The sequence below is a fragment of the Aquarana catesbeiana genome, linkage group LG07 (assembly GCF_042186555.1).
Source record: "Aquarana catesbeiana isolate 2022-GZ linkage group LG07, ASM4218655v1, whole genome shotgun sequence".
Classification (NCBI taxonomy): Eukaryota; Metazoa; Chordata; class Amphibia; order Anura; family Ranidae; genus Aquarana; species Aquarana catesbeiana.
The window spans coordinates 201,426,498-201,443,008 of NC_133330.1; the positions used below are offsets into that span (position 1 = coordinate 201,426,498).

At 38.7% G+C, this 16,511-nt stretch overlaps 1 protein-coding gene across 1 annotated transcript in view; it reads left to right on the forward strand.

Moving 5' to 3' along the window:
* The window catches only part of VAV3 (vav guanine nucleotide exchange factor 3), a 370,216-nt gene that overhangs the window by 315,431 nt on the left and 38,274 nt on the right, over positions 1-16,511 (forward strand). The window contains exons 20-22 of the mRNA XM_073592989.1: positions 9,941-10,077; positions 10,314-10,379; positions 11,799-11,836. Of these exons, the coding sequence (XP_073449090.1) occupies positions 9,941-10,077; positions 10,314-10,379; positions 11,799-11,836 (241 nt within the window). The remainder of the gene's footprint in view (positions 1-9,940; positions 10,078-10,313; positions 10,380-11,798; positions 11,837-16,511) is intronic.

A 16,511-nucleotide genomic window follows, 5' to 3' on the forward strand; every position in this document is an offset into this window, starting at 1 on the left:
GACCGGGTGAAGAAAGTGGTGTCTAAAATGAAATAATTTTGCTGTTCTATGATTTTTTATTTATCAAACTTTTTAGCAGAGTCTTCTCCTTTCAAGTTCTGATAAAAAGCTGTTTGTTTCACTAGGTTCTTTTTAGACTGATTCCTGAATGGGAGAGTCTGGTTCATTATAACCACCTTGTGTACTTTCAGTATCTTACCAAAAATGATGATACTATTCCAGGGGATGCCTAAAAATGTACTTAGTGTACACAAGTGTAGTGATCTAAACTATTAATGTATACTGGGTGATATGATGTAGAGTGGGTATGATAATTAATATTTAGGTATTATTATAATGATGATGATGTAAGTACTCTTCCGCAGCAACCCAATTCTTCCAGAGAGATGCACTTTATTGACTTCCAACACAGCACAAAGTCCAAAGTCCACAGATGACAAAGAAATCCGACAGAGGAGATATAATTCAAAGTCCCATGTTCTTAGGTCTGAGTGTGCATACACAGACAAGCCTCACTTACCCCATACAGACAAGCCTAACTTACACACACAAGCCTCACTTACTAAACCTATAGACTGAATGCCGTGTTATATTCACTAAATATTGAATGGCTGAGCAATGTGATTGGCCGTTCCAATTTAGGACTTGAACAGCCGTGAACCACCCCAATTTGCACTCCCGCTTATCAACATCAACAAGTCCCCTTTAGATATATTAATTAGATAAACAGAACACCCTTTTGAGCCCTTGGAATACCTACATTCCCGCATATCAACATCAACAAGTCCCCTTTAGATATATTAATTAGATAAACAGAACACCCTTTTGAGCCCTTGGAATGTTCAAATAGACTTGCATAAGATTAACACATCAAAGAGTCTTCAGCTGTTAAAATTCAGTTGGACAAATCAACCATTCGGTCAACATTGACTGCATGTGTACATACACACAACAATGTCCCACATAAATCGGTGAACATATACAACATATACCCCCACTTGGGTCGGTTCTAACTACTAGAACTGACCCATAAATCAAACAACAAAAAATATCAATATGATTTAAGGTACTGGATGCTTTACAATGGCTCATATAAAATATGAAGTTGAAACTGGTTACATCTCTCTTCGCCAGCCTCTAAAATATCCCCATGAAACAGTTATTAGATAATATAACTTTTAGACCATGACTGGAAAAGGATTTGGTAAACATCAGTGGCCCATATAGCTGTTAGGCCTTATTCTATCGCATCAAGATCTTGAATATTGCGCAAAGGCGAGCTGATGTCACAGTCCATCCTTTGGTCTGACTTCATCACAAATCTCACCATCTCACTGAAAGTAAACTTGGTATGCTCTGGGAACTCCAATCCACATAAGTCCAGGATTTTTTCCATCTCCAGGCTCAAGCTTTCCATTTTTAAAGATACTTTTACGCAAACACTCTACTTTCATCTTTATAGTAAGAAGAACTATCAATGTACCAGCACTCACTTTCAAGGTCAAAAGGTTTGGATATGGCAGTAAAAACTGTGCTTCAAACTATTTTCTTGCACTTGACATTCATGAGTCCATCTTGCAAGCATTTTACAATTCACATCTGCTTCTTTCCATTTCCACAATTTGAACAAAGATGACCGGGTTGTGTACCTGTCAAGTACCAGAATTTGTTGATTGCCAGCCACAATTTGCTTTTGTAATTTGCTGTAGGCCGACCCCTCATTGCATCCAATAGAGCAGTTACTTGGATCATTCAGTCCATAATTACACTTGAATGGTATACCAACATATACATATACATATACCCCCACACGATGGTTCAGATAGAATCAGCTTGACATCAGTGTTTATCAGATCTTCTATCCAGACAAAGCGGCAGTGGAAATTCTTGCCAGTATCTTCACCATTAAAGGTAGAAAGGTCTTTTTCATCCATATATGTCATAGCCTTTAGCATATTATAAACAACTGAATCAACAAAGTTTCAAATCATGACTAGAGTGATGAATTTCACTCACCCCTCTTATAAATTTAGGAAAACCACCCAACATACTAAAATTTATGCTATGCCAAGCCATTGTGCAGCATCTCACCTTAGATGTCAAATATATTGATCAATACGCATTATGTAATATGTACAGATGTTATGAAAATTATTTTAGGTTAAAATGCTTCTCTTTGGTTTTAAGATAAAGTTCAAGAAATAAAACATAAACAAAATAAAAAAATGAAAAGCAAAATATATCAGGAAAAGGGAGAAAAATTAAAAATTAGGGCGTTGAAGAAAAAAGAAAAAAAAAGGTCTATTGCTTGATGAATTCCGAGAGAGTCCATGAATGCTTTATAATTCCATGTAGTCTATTCAGCATTTCTTCCACAATTCTTCCACACTAGCCAGCAATTTCAGACTGTGCTTCTGCTATTCACCGTCATTTAAATGTCAATAACTGAAAGACAAAAAAACTCTCCAACAAAACTCATTAGCGAGGTCCTTAAACATTGTTTGAAGTTAAAACAAAACACTATTTACACGTTTACAGTTTGGAGCTAATTCACCCCCACTGCTAGAGAAGTGTCATCTGCATTCAAAAACAGATCTGGAGAATATACATCTTGTACATTCATGACACCCTGTACCCCCTTCAACTGCTGTAATAATGTATCACGTTCCACTCTCATCTTGTCATACTCAATTTTCAGCTGGTCATATTTATGTTTTAACTGAGAGAACGGTATCCAAGTCTTTGACCTTTTCTTATTATTATTTTGGTCAGCTCTGTTTTTCATATTAATATCACCTATGTTTGACCCGATGTCTCCTCTCTGAGTGTTATCATAGGATAATATCTTCTGATCTTTATGTTCAGTATTTGTCCTAAACAATGTGGCTAAATCAATTTTGACAGCCTGCTCATTTGACTTTCTCCATAAATGGTCTGCTCTCAACAATATGTCTTTTAAATCATGAGGATTTGGGGTAACTAATAAAATATTTTGTTTGATATCTTCATGCAACGCATCTAGAAACATACTCATATGTATCAAGCCACCACGCTCAAATGCAAGATTATTACCGACCAATAATTCCATAATAGTTGCTATCCTGTGTGACAATTCATAGGGAGATTCATTTTGCATTTGTTGGATCTTTCCATGAATAGTAACATCAGAACGTACACCATACAAAACACATAATAACTCCAGTAATATGTCCCTTGTCCTCAGAGGCTGAATACAGATTTGTTTAATTCTCATCCAAAGACCACTTCCTACAGAATGTTGCAAAACTCTTTCTAAGTCAGATGGGTTGAGATTGTACATATCTCTGACTTGCTGCACGTCACAAAACCATTTTAAAAATCTGTTTAAATCATGGTATGGAACCATTCCTATTTCTTTAAGAATTGCGTCTAATTCTTTTGGTTTTAACGGCTTCATTACAAGCTGAACTTCACCTGTATTATTATTATTGTTATAAACTGTGGTAGTCACAGTGGGGGCAGCTGGTAATGAATTATCAGATTTAATATGAGGTTCTGTTTGCTGCAGATTGCTGAATCCAAGATTTGATGCATATCTGCATTCCTGAGATCTCTTCTCTAATTCCATAATTCTTAATTTTAATCTCTCATTTTCCTCTGATAATTCATCACAATGTTTAGATTTCTCAAGTAAAGCTTCTCCAATCGTAACCGCATGCAATTTTAAATTTACTGTCTCAGTGTCTGATTGGTTTTGTAACCTCTCACAAACATTGTTGCTATTATCAACTGCCTTCTGTAACTGGGTAATTTCCTCAACCTTATAATTCAAAGAACTTTCCATTGTTAGACAGCAAGATAACAAGCCCTGCATAATACAACCTTTTCTTTTACTTTCTGAAATTTTGCTATCAAAAACATTTTTCTCTAAAAATTCCTTCATCATCGTCCACGTCTGCTTACATTTTTCTGGAATTTCATAAGGACCACCATGGCGCTTAATACATTTTAATATCCATCTGTTAACTTTATCAGAACTGACACTGGCTTCACACTGAGTAAGCATTTTGACTATATTACTAATAGTTAAAAAAAGGAAATATTTTACTCACCGCATTAGTTACTCCTTCAGATTCCAGTTCAGGTCTTCTGGTACACGACACAGTCCTTTTTTTTTGTTGTTTCCAGTCTCCAGAGAATAATTCTGGGGTTCCCAACTTGTTTAAATTTGTAGACCAGACTCTTTTATGTCACAACCAGACATTAGAGTCACAGCACAGCTCTTGGTTCTTCATCAGACTTCTGTCCAACTCACAGGATTGTTGTCACCACCGACTTCTGTTACTAAGTCCGAAAATGCTCTTCTGGTCACATGAACGGCACCAGTGTAGTGATCTAAACTATTAATGTATACTGGGTGATATGATGTAGAGTGGGTATGATAATTAATATTTAGGTATTATTATAATGATGATGATGTAAGTACTCTTCCGCAGCAACCCAATTCTTCCAGAGAGATGCACTTTATTGACTTCCAACACAGCACAAAGTCCAAAGTCCACAGATGACAAAGAAATCCGACAGAGGAGATATAATTCAAAGTCCCATGTTCTTAGGTCTGAGTGTGCATACACAGACAAGCCTCACTTACCCCATACAGACAAGCCTAACTTACACACACAAGCCTCACTTACTAAACCTATAGACTGAATGCCGTGTTATATTCACTAAATATTGAATGGCTGAGCAATGTGATTGGCCGTTCCAATTTAGGACTTGAACAGCCGTGAACCACCCCAATTTGCACTCCCGCTTATCAACATCAACAAGTCCCCTTTAGATATATTAATTAGATAAACAGAACACCCTTTTGAGCCCTTGGAATACCTACATTCCCGCATATCAACATCAACAAGTCCCCTTTAGATATATTAATTAGATAAACAGAACACCCTTTTGAGCCCTTGGAATGTTCAAATAGACTTGCATAAGATTAACACATCAAAGAGTCTTCAGCTGTTAAAATTCAGTTGGACAAATCAACCATTCGGTCAACATTGACTGCATGTGTACATACACACAACAATGTCCCACATAAATCGGTGAACATATACAACAACAAGCAGAAGGTGTAATTTCTGGGGGCGTTCCATACACCAGCGGTATGCAGAAAGCCTCCATGTTGCTATACAATTTTAGAAATTTACAGCGACTTCATATTGAAATTGAAAGGTAATTTTAATAACAATAAATTACAAAATGGCTTGGGTAGCAATTTTATATGTTGTATTAATTTTTATTTTTTGTGTTCCAGTTAAACATTAATGCTTTACTTAGCATTTTGCATTTACAATATAACTTACAAAAATACTTAAAAAAAAAACAACTTATATAAATAAATAAATAAATTATATATATATATATATATATATATATATATATACATACATATACACAGCGGGTAAAATAAGTATTGAAGATGAAATTTTCACCACATGTCAGTAACAATCCATGTAATCCATACATACAAAGAAAGCAAAACAAATAAGTTCAGAAATTAAGTTATGTGTAATAAAATGGAACGACACGAGGAAAAAAGTATTGAAGAAAGGGCAGTGAAAAAAGGCATGGAAAGCCAAGACACTAGCTGAAATCTATCAGTAATTAGAAAGCAACCCTGCCCCTTGTCAGTGCAAATTAATTTCAGCTGCTTCAGTCTCAACTGTTGGCCTATAAAAAGGTGTCTAATTAAATTACCAAGGTATCACACAAAAAAAATCCCATGATGGGTAAAAGTAAAGAGCTCTCTCAAGACTGTCGCAACGTTATTGTTGCAAAACATACTGATGGCATTGGTTACAGGAGAAAGTAATGCACTCAACTGCCATGGCCTGTACGCTCACCATGCAAGACTCCATTGCTGAAGAAAAAGCTTGTTGAAGCTTGTTTAAAGTTTGCTGCACATTTAGACAAGCCTGTGAAATACTGGAGAATATAGTCTGGTCAGATGAGACCAAAATTGAACTCTTTGGATGCCATAATACACACCATGGGGGTAATTTACTAAGAAGAAGGCACTGCACCAGTTCATACATGGTAAGCTGGAAAAGTCATTAATTTAATGTGCGAATTGGAGCACATTGAAGCGCAAATAGCGATAATAAATACCCGCATATGTAAACTGCAACTGTCGCTAGGGTACCTGCAGTTTTCTCATTGGATGTGTCTTGTTAGGCAATTAGTAGGTGTTCTCAGTTAATTAACCCCTTTGATGCTAATCTCATTCCTATCACTAATAATATATCTTTGAAATGTGTTTTCTCTTTTTTTTACCCAAATCTTTCAATACATTACAAAGAACAGAGAAGAGTTTCTAAACCCTATAAATTTATATTTTGCCTAAATATCGAGTTGTACAGAGCTTGGCCAATCAGATTGCACCCAGTGCTTGACCATCTTAAGTGCCAAATTTGGAATGTAGATGTGCCATGACCCACTTGTGATTCCCAAACGATATTTCTTGGGCATTATACAAGGCACATGCAAAAACACTTTTTTCAAGACATGCTAGAGTGATCAGGAATCTTCAAACTATGGCTCTCCAGCTGTTGCAGAACTACACATCCCATGAGGCATTGTAAAACTCTGACATTCACAGACATGACTAGGCATGAATTGTAGTTCCTGAACAACTGGAGGTCCGTAGTTTGAAGACACCTGTGCTAGGCCATTATTCTACCTCCAGAATTGGGAGTGTGGCATCTACCCAACTTTTCTTTGCTGGTGGACACAAGAACCTACATCTATAGATAGATCTATATATCTGTAGATCTATATATATACATATCTATATCTATAGATATTTGTGTATATATATACACATACATACATACACACACACACACACACACACACACACACACACACACTGAAACAGGAAGCAATATACATTGGCCCAGAAGTGAATCTGTACACAGGAAGTAGGTGTGTGTTTTGAGGCCAAATCATTTAGACATACACACATGACCCACACAAACACCACCCCATGTAAAAATAAATAAAACATTATCTTAATTTGCAAATAAGGATCATCTCTTCCTCAGAACAGTGAGCGGGGCATGGTGGTGGGAAGAAATTAGCAGCGGTACAAGCAACTTCCTGGAGGGGCGTGTTGTCATTCCTGTGTGCTGGCCACCGCTTCCGTAAACCAGATATGCACCACGGGTACATACCTCTACGCACACAGCGGTCGCACATCTAGATGCAGTTGACGCATCTAGATGCAGGAACCCAATTTTTATGGAAATTAATAGTAAACCAGATGCAAATTTCCAGGACTGGACTAACAAATGTTTATAGTGAAAGGCAACTGGTGTTTTCTGTTAAACAAGGTCTAAATGGGCCATTGCCATGCATCACAGTTGAACTTAGGAATGTGTCTTTGCAAAGTTAAACTGAATGAAATTCTTTCTTATTTTTGCTTGGGGAGAGAGAGTGCAGAGGGATTAGAAATCTGCAAGATTTTAACCCAAAAAAAAAAAATAGCATGCCCCCCCAGTACATACAAGGCCATTTGGGTCTGTTAAGGCTTAAAATGAGAACCCCCATCTGAAAAACACCACCCCAAACTAAAAAAATATTGTGCCGCTACCACACACTAACAAACTCCTAGCCAAACACACAGCAAGCCAGCCCACGAAAGGGGGTGGATGCTTGGGGGCAGGAGGGGCTTGGTCACCCCAAAAGTCATCCACCTTGTTCCCATATTCAGGGGGACAAGGGCCTCTTCCACACAACCCTAGGCTAGGGTTGTGAGGGGCTGCAGACAGGGGGCTTTACGGAATCTGGAAAGCCTCTTTAAACTAGTGGGTACAAGGTGCTTTGTGGTTGGTATTGGACTAAGCCTAACATGTCCCAAAGACAGCCAGCTATGTTGAGTGCATGTGGCCCTGTATGGTTCAGGAGGGGGTTGGGCGATCGCTCTTCTCGCCCCTTTCCTAGCTGGCCCTGTTGTATGCTCTGAAAAAGAATGTGGTTTGGATTGGTGAAGGTAGCTCACAGCCTTTGGAGAATAGAGTGGAGTGTGGAGATCCCCTTTAAAAGCAAAAGTTAGACCATGGAAATCCAAGGGGTTAGAGGTGGGAAACAAGAGCATTGTAGAATGGAGTGTGGAGTTCCCCTTTAAAAGAAAAAGTTAGCCCATGGAAATCCAAGGGGTTAGAGGGGGGAGACAAGAGCATTGTAGAATGGAGTGTGGAGTTCCCCTTTAGAAGCAAAAGTTAGCCCATGGAAATCCAAGGGGTTAGAGGGGGTAGACACGAGCATTGTAGAATGGAGTGTGGAGTTCCCCTTTAAAAGCAGAAGTTAGCCTATGGAAATCCAAGGGGTTAGAGGGGGGAGACAAGAGCATTGGAGAATAGAGTGTGCAGTTCCCCATTTAAAAGCAAACATTAGCCCATGGAAATCCTAGGGGTTAGAGGGGGGAGACAAGAGCATTGGAGAATGAAGTGTGGAGTTCCCCTTTGAAAGCAAAAGCTAGCCCAAGGAAATCATATGCATTAGAGGGGGAATATTAAATGCCCTTTTAGGGGGAGCTAGAAGAACAAGAGTCTTTTTACATCATTTTAACAAGGTGCATGTCAAATGTTGGCAACGTAACATGCTAACGTGCAAATCTCCTTTAAAAAATACATAGAGGTGAACCAGCGTAAAAAAAATTGTGTCAAGTTTAGAGGTACGCCGTTCAACCCATGCAATTGCATGTAAGTTGCTTAAAATTGACAAAGATTTTGGCCGCGCAGTGAACAAACATGTGAGCGAGCGCAAGAGCTGCATGCGCACTGCTTACATTGATGTCACACAGTTCTAAACTTACTTGCGGGCACAGCAGGCTTTCTCTGAAAAAGTTATTTTCTCATTCTATTTTGGGCATATTTGTTACTTGGGCAGTTGTTACTAAACTTCCTCACATCTCCCCATAATATTGGCACCTCCGTCTTATGTCCATAGTGGCGCACAGATTGCATTCTCCCATGCGCTGAGATCGCTATAGTAAATGTGGGATTCACTCTCTGTTACCGGCGCACCATTTCGTAAATATGAAAAGGTGCGTTGCGCCTCTCTGTGCGCCTCTACTCCTCTACACCCCCATACCAACAGTGAAGTTTGGAGGTGGGTACATCATGGTGTGGGGCTGTTTTTCAGCATACGGTACTGGCAAACTTCATCTCATTTAAGGAAGGATGAATGGAAAAATTAAATAAGACATTCTTGATAAAAATCTGCTGCCATCTACCAGGATGATGAAGATAAAACGAGAGTAGACATTTCAGCAAGACAATGATCCCAAACACAAAGCCAATGAATCTCTCAATTGGTTTCAAAGAAAGAGAAAATAAAGCTGCTAGAATTGCCCAGCCAATCACCTGACTTAAATCCAATAGAAAATCTATGGAAAGAACTAAAGATCAGAGTTCATAGAAGATGCCCACGGAACCTTCAAGAAGAAGGTTTATGTGAAGGAATGGCCCAAAATCACACCTGAGCAATGGTGTGGCTTTTAAAAATGCCTCCATACAGGAGGCTTTTTTAAAGCTGTCATTACCAACAAAGGCTTTTGTAGGAAGTATTAATTAAATTTCAGTTAGCGTGTTCAATACTTTTTCCCTCTTTTATTCCATTTTATTACACATAACTTCATTTCTGAACGTATTTGTTTTGGTTTCTTTGTATGTGTGGATTGCATGGGTTGTTACCGACATGAACATTTCATGCCAATAGCAACTTTAGAAATATATTTATCTAGAAAAATTATGACGTGATCAATACTTATTTTTCCCACTGTGTGTATGTGTATGTATATATATATATATATACTGTTAATATATACATAGTTCAAACGTGTTTAAGACATGGGCTTTTCTTTCTCTTTTTTCATATTTTCCTCTTTGATATTTTTCAGGCTTACCAAAGTTGCAAGTTATACGGAATTACAATGGCCACCCATCACCCCCTATAAGTGATGGTCCATCCCTCACTATACAGGTTGGCGATACCATAGAGCTGCTAAGGGCTGATGCTCACAGTTTGTTCTGGCAGGTAGGCATTTGTAGAATCTAGCCAATTAAAATAATACATAGATATACTGTTTGAATATTGTTTTATACTGTTGGAACGCACTATTTTATTTTCTGTGTGAAGGTTAGAAAATGAAAGAACCATCGCCGTGATGTATACCGATAAATCTATGTGTACCTGTTTATAAGACTGAAAAATACAAATATCTATGCTTGTGTTGTAGAGGTTATAGTTATGTTTGTTTTTTTCTCTTGCAGGGAAGGAACATTGCCACAGGGGAGCTTGGCTTTTTCCCAAGTGATGTTGTTAAACCAAGTCCATGTGTAAGTGTAACAATCTGTAGATATTTTAAAGGTTTAAAGACAGGGACATGCACTGAGATAAGGTCTGGAGCAGAAAAATTGACAATCTTCAGCTTAACTTTGCAGTACATTTCAGCTTGTACTATGGAAATATACTTTTTGGCTTTTGTGTCTCTGTCAGTATCTAAAAATCCTAACATGCTTGTTCATTAGCCAAAACACAACTGAATTATACAGACATCTGGGGTCTTTATTGTCTAAGACAATAGTCTATCTATACCTTATTGCCCAGCAATAAATCAGAAACAGCTTACAGGGGATTTTTAATGTTTAATAAAAAAACTGGGTAATGATTGTTGGAAATTATATCCAGCAGAAGACAATGTCCCCTTAAGAGCCCCAGCAAAATGCCTTTATAGCTGATCTAAGGCTTAGCTGGTGTGCTGGTTTCCCTCCTTAGTATATCCTTCCCAATCTGTGATTCCAGTGCTATATTGTACATTGTTGTACAATCCCTAATATGAAAAAAATGTATGTTCACTCAGTGTAGAGTTCACAAGCCTTAGAATACATTAGCATCTTTTAACAAATCATAGACATTTAATACATATTTAAACAGGCACTTCCACTACCCTAACTGATGGGGTAATCTGGAATTAGGCAGGGTACAATCCGCTCTCATTCAAGCCTTCCTATGTGGTTCAAACCCCAGTTGGTTGCAACCCTTCTAGAGACATCTGTGTGGCTAGTGAGAAGTCCCCCTTTTGTGTGGAATATAGAATGAGCATGCTGTACAGTACATGCCCCTTTTGCACATACTGACTGCCAAAAACATTGCGAAGAGACTTGAGCTGGTGACACTATTAAGCAAACTTTACAGATTAACTATCTGTATTTATTCTGTGTTGTCCTGTAAAATTGTAAAACTTATAGTACATATATTATAATAATAATTTCCACTGGGCATTTAATATTAGCACAATATTCATTATTGCTGTATTAGAAAATATAAATGCCTAACAGTTGCTAAATAGCTCTTTTTACCAAAATAGCTCTTTTTACCAGAAGATATTTTAAATAGAATGTCAAGTCATTCTGAAGGTCCCTGCATATTTCCTGAAAGCTTGAGTGCACCCTAATGTGCTATGCTCCAGATGTCACTTGTTGCTCATAAGCCTGTTCAGGTAGCTATAATCTCTAGAGTCATACATATTAGCTTGTTTGCAGATGACTTGCTAATTAAATGTAGCCTTATTTTCCTGCTCGAGAACACTTGTATGAGATGCATATACAAAATGTAATTTATGATGAGTTTATGATAGAATCCAGCTTCTATTGTAAGTTCATCTATACATTGTACTACTGATGAGTTGTCATGTGTTGTGCTGTGATTTAATCATGGATGGGCCCACTATATGCTTTCCTTTTTTCGTTTCTCAGCAGGTTCCAAAGCCTGTGGATTACTCTGGACAGCCCTGGTGTGTATTTTAAAAGAACTTTTTTAGCTTATGTGTGGTGGGATTCAGTAATCCTCATGCTCCATATTCATGTTTACCTTAAATTTGTATCAAGTTACAGGCTAGTCCACACAAAACAGATATTTCATCTTTTTTGGTGGTTGTCACTGAGCAGACTCATTTACATCTTTTTATACCATTGTTGAAATCCAGTGATATATTTGTGTAATATGGAAGAAGTATAAAATATAAATTAAACACACCATTTTTGCATTATTATTATTCCCAGCTACTACAGTAACTCTTCAAGCTAAACTTAATACATTCTATATGTGTAACAATTACCATGCAGCACTTACAACAGACAAAGGTGAGATGAATACCCTCTTAATACCTTAATGGTAAAATGTTACATATACCAAAAGTGAATAAATCAACAATGTCTCAAAACATCTCAGTAAACAGTCCTCTTTTAAAAGTAATTTGGGCTTAATTCACCTCCGGTGTTCATACAATCCATCCACCTCAAATTAAAAACGCTCTTACCCTCCCTATTACCTTTCTACTTCGAAAAGGTTAAACCGCTCATAGATTTCTGTGGTGGAATCTTTTGGTTATTGAGTGTATGCTCCCCTTTCAATATCAAATCTTCATGGCTTCTAAATATGATATTTAAATCCTGTTAGAATAGGAAATAAAAATACAGATTCTGTAAAATCTTCAATTTAACATCTTCACGCCGGTCACCCGCAAATATGCGGCCTCTTGGCCGATGGGCCTTGGCACAGAGTGGCTGTATATCTGCATGCGGTGGCTAACAGAAAGTTAGAAAACTTTTTTATCACACTGACCGCTGATGATCATTAACCCCGCCCCGCCTACTGGCATCCTAAACCCCTTACATGGCCAGGTGGTGCTGACTCCAAGGGGTTAATAGAACTTAAAAATTCCAGGTATGATGTATTTTTACATAGTTACATTGGTCAAGCTTGGACCAATGTAACTATGTATAAACTATACCTGGTTGATGTCCCTGGAAGCTGACAACACTACTCCAGTGATCTCCACTTATCTCCAGGTCCCGTACTGAGCGACTGGCCTGCTGCATTTTGAACACAAGAAGTTTAGCGCTGCTTAACATGGGTGCCATTCAGAGAATACTTTACACTTTCTGAATGAATGGAAATCATTCTTTGATTGGACGAGGTGGGGAATGTGACATCACCACCTCGCCTCTCCACTTGTCCCACTCAGCATGGGACCTGGAAGCTAGTATGGGATCACTGGAGTAGTGGTATCTACTTTGGTGATTATCAACTTCCAGGGGCATCAACTAGCTATAGTATATACAGTGGGGAAAAAAAGTATTTAGTCAGCCACCAATTGTGCAAGTTCTTCCACTTAAAAAGATGAGTGAGGCCTGTAATTGTGATCATAGATATACCTCAACTATGAGAGACAAAATGTGGAAACAAATCCAGACAATCACATAGTGTGCCCTTTGGAAATTTTCCCCTCAATTAGGGTTCTAATTGGTGATTTTCTATTACTTTAATTTTCAATAATAATGGTAAACAGGACAAATATAGAGAGTGAATCTCTCTTACAGGGGCACAGGCAGCAATAAAACCTACATCTCATGGTTGTCTGTTATGACTGAGTACTTCATAGTTATTGTTACAAGTATTGTGAAATAACTTGGAAATCAAGAATTGGGAGAAACATTAAACGTTTGCAGTGAGGGTTTAGATGTTAAAGCTAAAGATTAATATGCTTATATTTTGCCTTCCCTGGTTCCCCCATTCCCCCTTCATCAACACACTAATGGAATGATTAAATAAAGCATTTCTGTTTTCACTACATACCTTATTTTAGACCCAGTGACATATTACCTAGAGCTTTGTGTTTCTTTATACAATGTAGGCAGATCATGGCTGGTGAGAAGGGCCAGTAGGAAGCTGTGGTAATGTCCACATGTGATACTGACCCTCTGTGATTGAGCCCTGGTTCACATTGGTGCGTTTTGACATGCGATTTGACATGTCAAATCGCATGTCAAATCTGTGGCAATTGCCACCAATGGCACCGTCCTAATCAGTGCAACGCTGCATTTGCGGTGCCGCACTGATTTCAAAAAGTAGTTTCTGTACTACTTTTTGCGATTTCAGGGTGCGATTTCCATTGACATCTGTGCAGAAACCCACACAGATGTGTGTGAAATCACCGCCGAAATCGGGACTGAAATGCCGGAGTGAAATCGTGCAAGTTCAGCTGAACTCGCACGGCTTCATTCCTGCAGCTCAGTATGAACCAGGGCTGAAAAAACTAAAAACCACTGTATGAAAGTGGTGGGCCAGGGACAGTAAGGCTAGGATGGGAAAACCTAGATCAGGGGTCTCAAACTGGCAGCCCTCCAGATGTAAAACTAAAAGTCCCATCAGGCATTGCAAGGCTGACAGTTACAAGCATGACTCCCACAGGCAGAGGCATGATGGGACTTGTAGATTCACAGCAGCTGGAGGGCCGCCAGTTTGAAACCCCTGACCTAGATGATGCATCATGTTCTCCAGCCAGAAAATGAGGCAGAGAGTTTCCTTTTCTTCCCTTTCCATGTTGGAACAAGAAATGCAGGGTGTTGTTGCAGAAAGGCAGAGACAGCAATAAAAATACTGTCAGAAGTTGTAACTCTTCCAAATTCTACTAACGTGTTCTTGTTTGGTTTGTGTTTGCATCACATAGGGGTCTATTTATAAAAGAATTGCTGTGATAGTGTCTCAAGCATTCGCTCAACTTTGATTATTACTCCTGTGTTTTGCCCAATACGTTAATTTCCTATGATCAGAAGCTCCATCTAGTGGCCATAATGTAATCTGTTCATAAAATTACTGCATTATATATAGTTACATAATTAGTCAGGTTGAATAAAGTCCATCTAGTTCAACCAAAAAAAGAAAAAACAAAACATACAATCCCATATACACAATCCTATACCCACAGTTGATCCAGAGGAAGGTGAAAAACTCCAGCAAAGCATGATCCAACTTGCTACAGCAGGGGAAAAAATTCCTTCCTTATCCCGTAAGAGGCAATCAGATATTCCCTGGATCAACTTTACCTATAAATATCAGTACCAGTTATATTATCTACACCTAGGAAAGAATCCAGGTCTTTTTAAAGCAATCTACTGAGCTGGCCAGAACCACCTCTGGAGGAAGTCTATTCCACATTTTCACAGCTCTTACTGTGAAGAAACCTTTCCATATTCAGAGATGAAATCTCTTTTCCTCTAGACATAAAAATGTCCTTAATAATAAGGAATAACTCAACACCAAGTTCACTATATGCACCCCTTATGTATTTGTACATGTTGTACAAAACTGAGCTGCATATTCCAGATGAGGCCTTACTTATGATTTGTACAGGGGCAAAATGATATCTCTCTCTCTCTGGAGTCCATACCTCTCTTAATACAGGAAAGGACTTTGCTCGCTTTGGAAACCGTAGTTTGGCATTGCATGTTATTATTAAGCTTATGATCTACCCAAACCACCAGGTCCTTCTCCACTATGGATTCCCCCAGTTGTACTTCCACTAGTGTGTATGATGCATGCATTTTTGTTAGCCCCCAAGTGCATAACTTTACATTTATCAACATTAAACCTCATTTGCCACATAGTCGCCCAATTAAACAGTGCATTGAGGTCAGCTTGTAGGTTGGAGACATCCTGTAAAGATGTTATTCCACTGCATAGCTTGGTGTCATCTGCAAAGACTGAAATTGTACTTTTAATCCCAGAACCTATATAATTTATAAAGATATTAAAAAGTAAGGGTCACACTGAACTTTGGGGTACACCACTGATAACCTTAGACCATTCAGAGTAAGAATCATTAACCACTACTCTCTGAATTCTGTCGTTTAGCCAGTTTTCTATCCATTTACAAACTGATCTTTCCAAGCTTGTAGACCATGTGTAGGCAACCTTTGAGAAATGGAGATTTACTTGAACAACACTGATGAAGCCAAAGATCACCAGGCACAGTGTCCCGTTGTTAGGGCCGGATTACACCAGAACAAGGTGCCAGAAAGGCATGTTCCATGTGTGTTTTCTGCACCGTGTTCAAAACGCACTACCTTTGTGAGCTACTGTGGGTAATAATACATTGTTAACCCCAAACGTAGATCGCAAACGCAGTTTGTTTGTGAGCAAAAAAATAAAATAATTATTACAAGAGAGTGCAGGGTTTAGGAGTGCTTTACACTCAGAATGCAGGGTTCAAAATGTGGGTTGCGCTCAGAATGCAGGGATCAGCAGTACCTTGCGCTCAGAATGCAGAGATCAGGAGTGCATCACGCTCAGAATGCAGGAATCAGGAGTGCGTTGAGCTCAGAATGCAGGAATTAGGAGTATGTTGCGCTCAGAATGCAGGGATCAGGAGTACGTTGTGCTCAGAATGCAGGGATCAGGAGTGCGTTGCACTCAGAATGCAGGGATCAGGAGTGTGTTGCGCTCACAATGCAGGAATCAGGAGTGTGCTGCGCTCAGAATGCAGAGATCAGGAGTAAGTTGTGCTCAGAATGCAGGGATCATGAGTGTGTTGCGCTTAGAATGCAGTGATCAGGAGTGTTTTGTGCTCAGAATGCAGGGATCAGGAGTAAGTTGCACTCAGAATGCAGGGATCAGGAGAGTGTTGC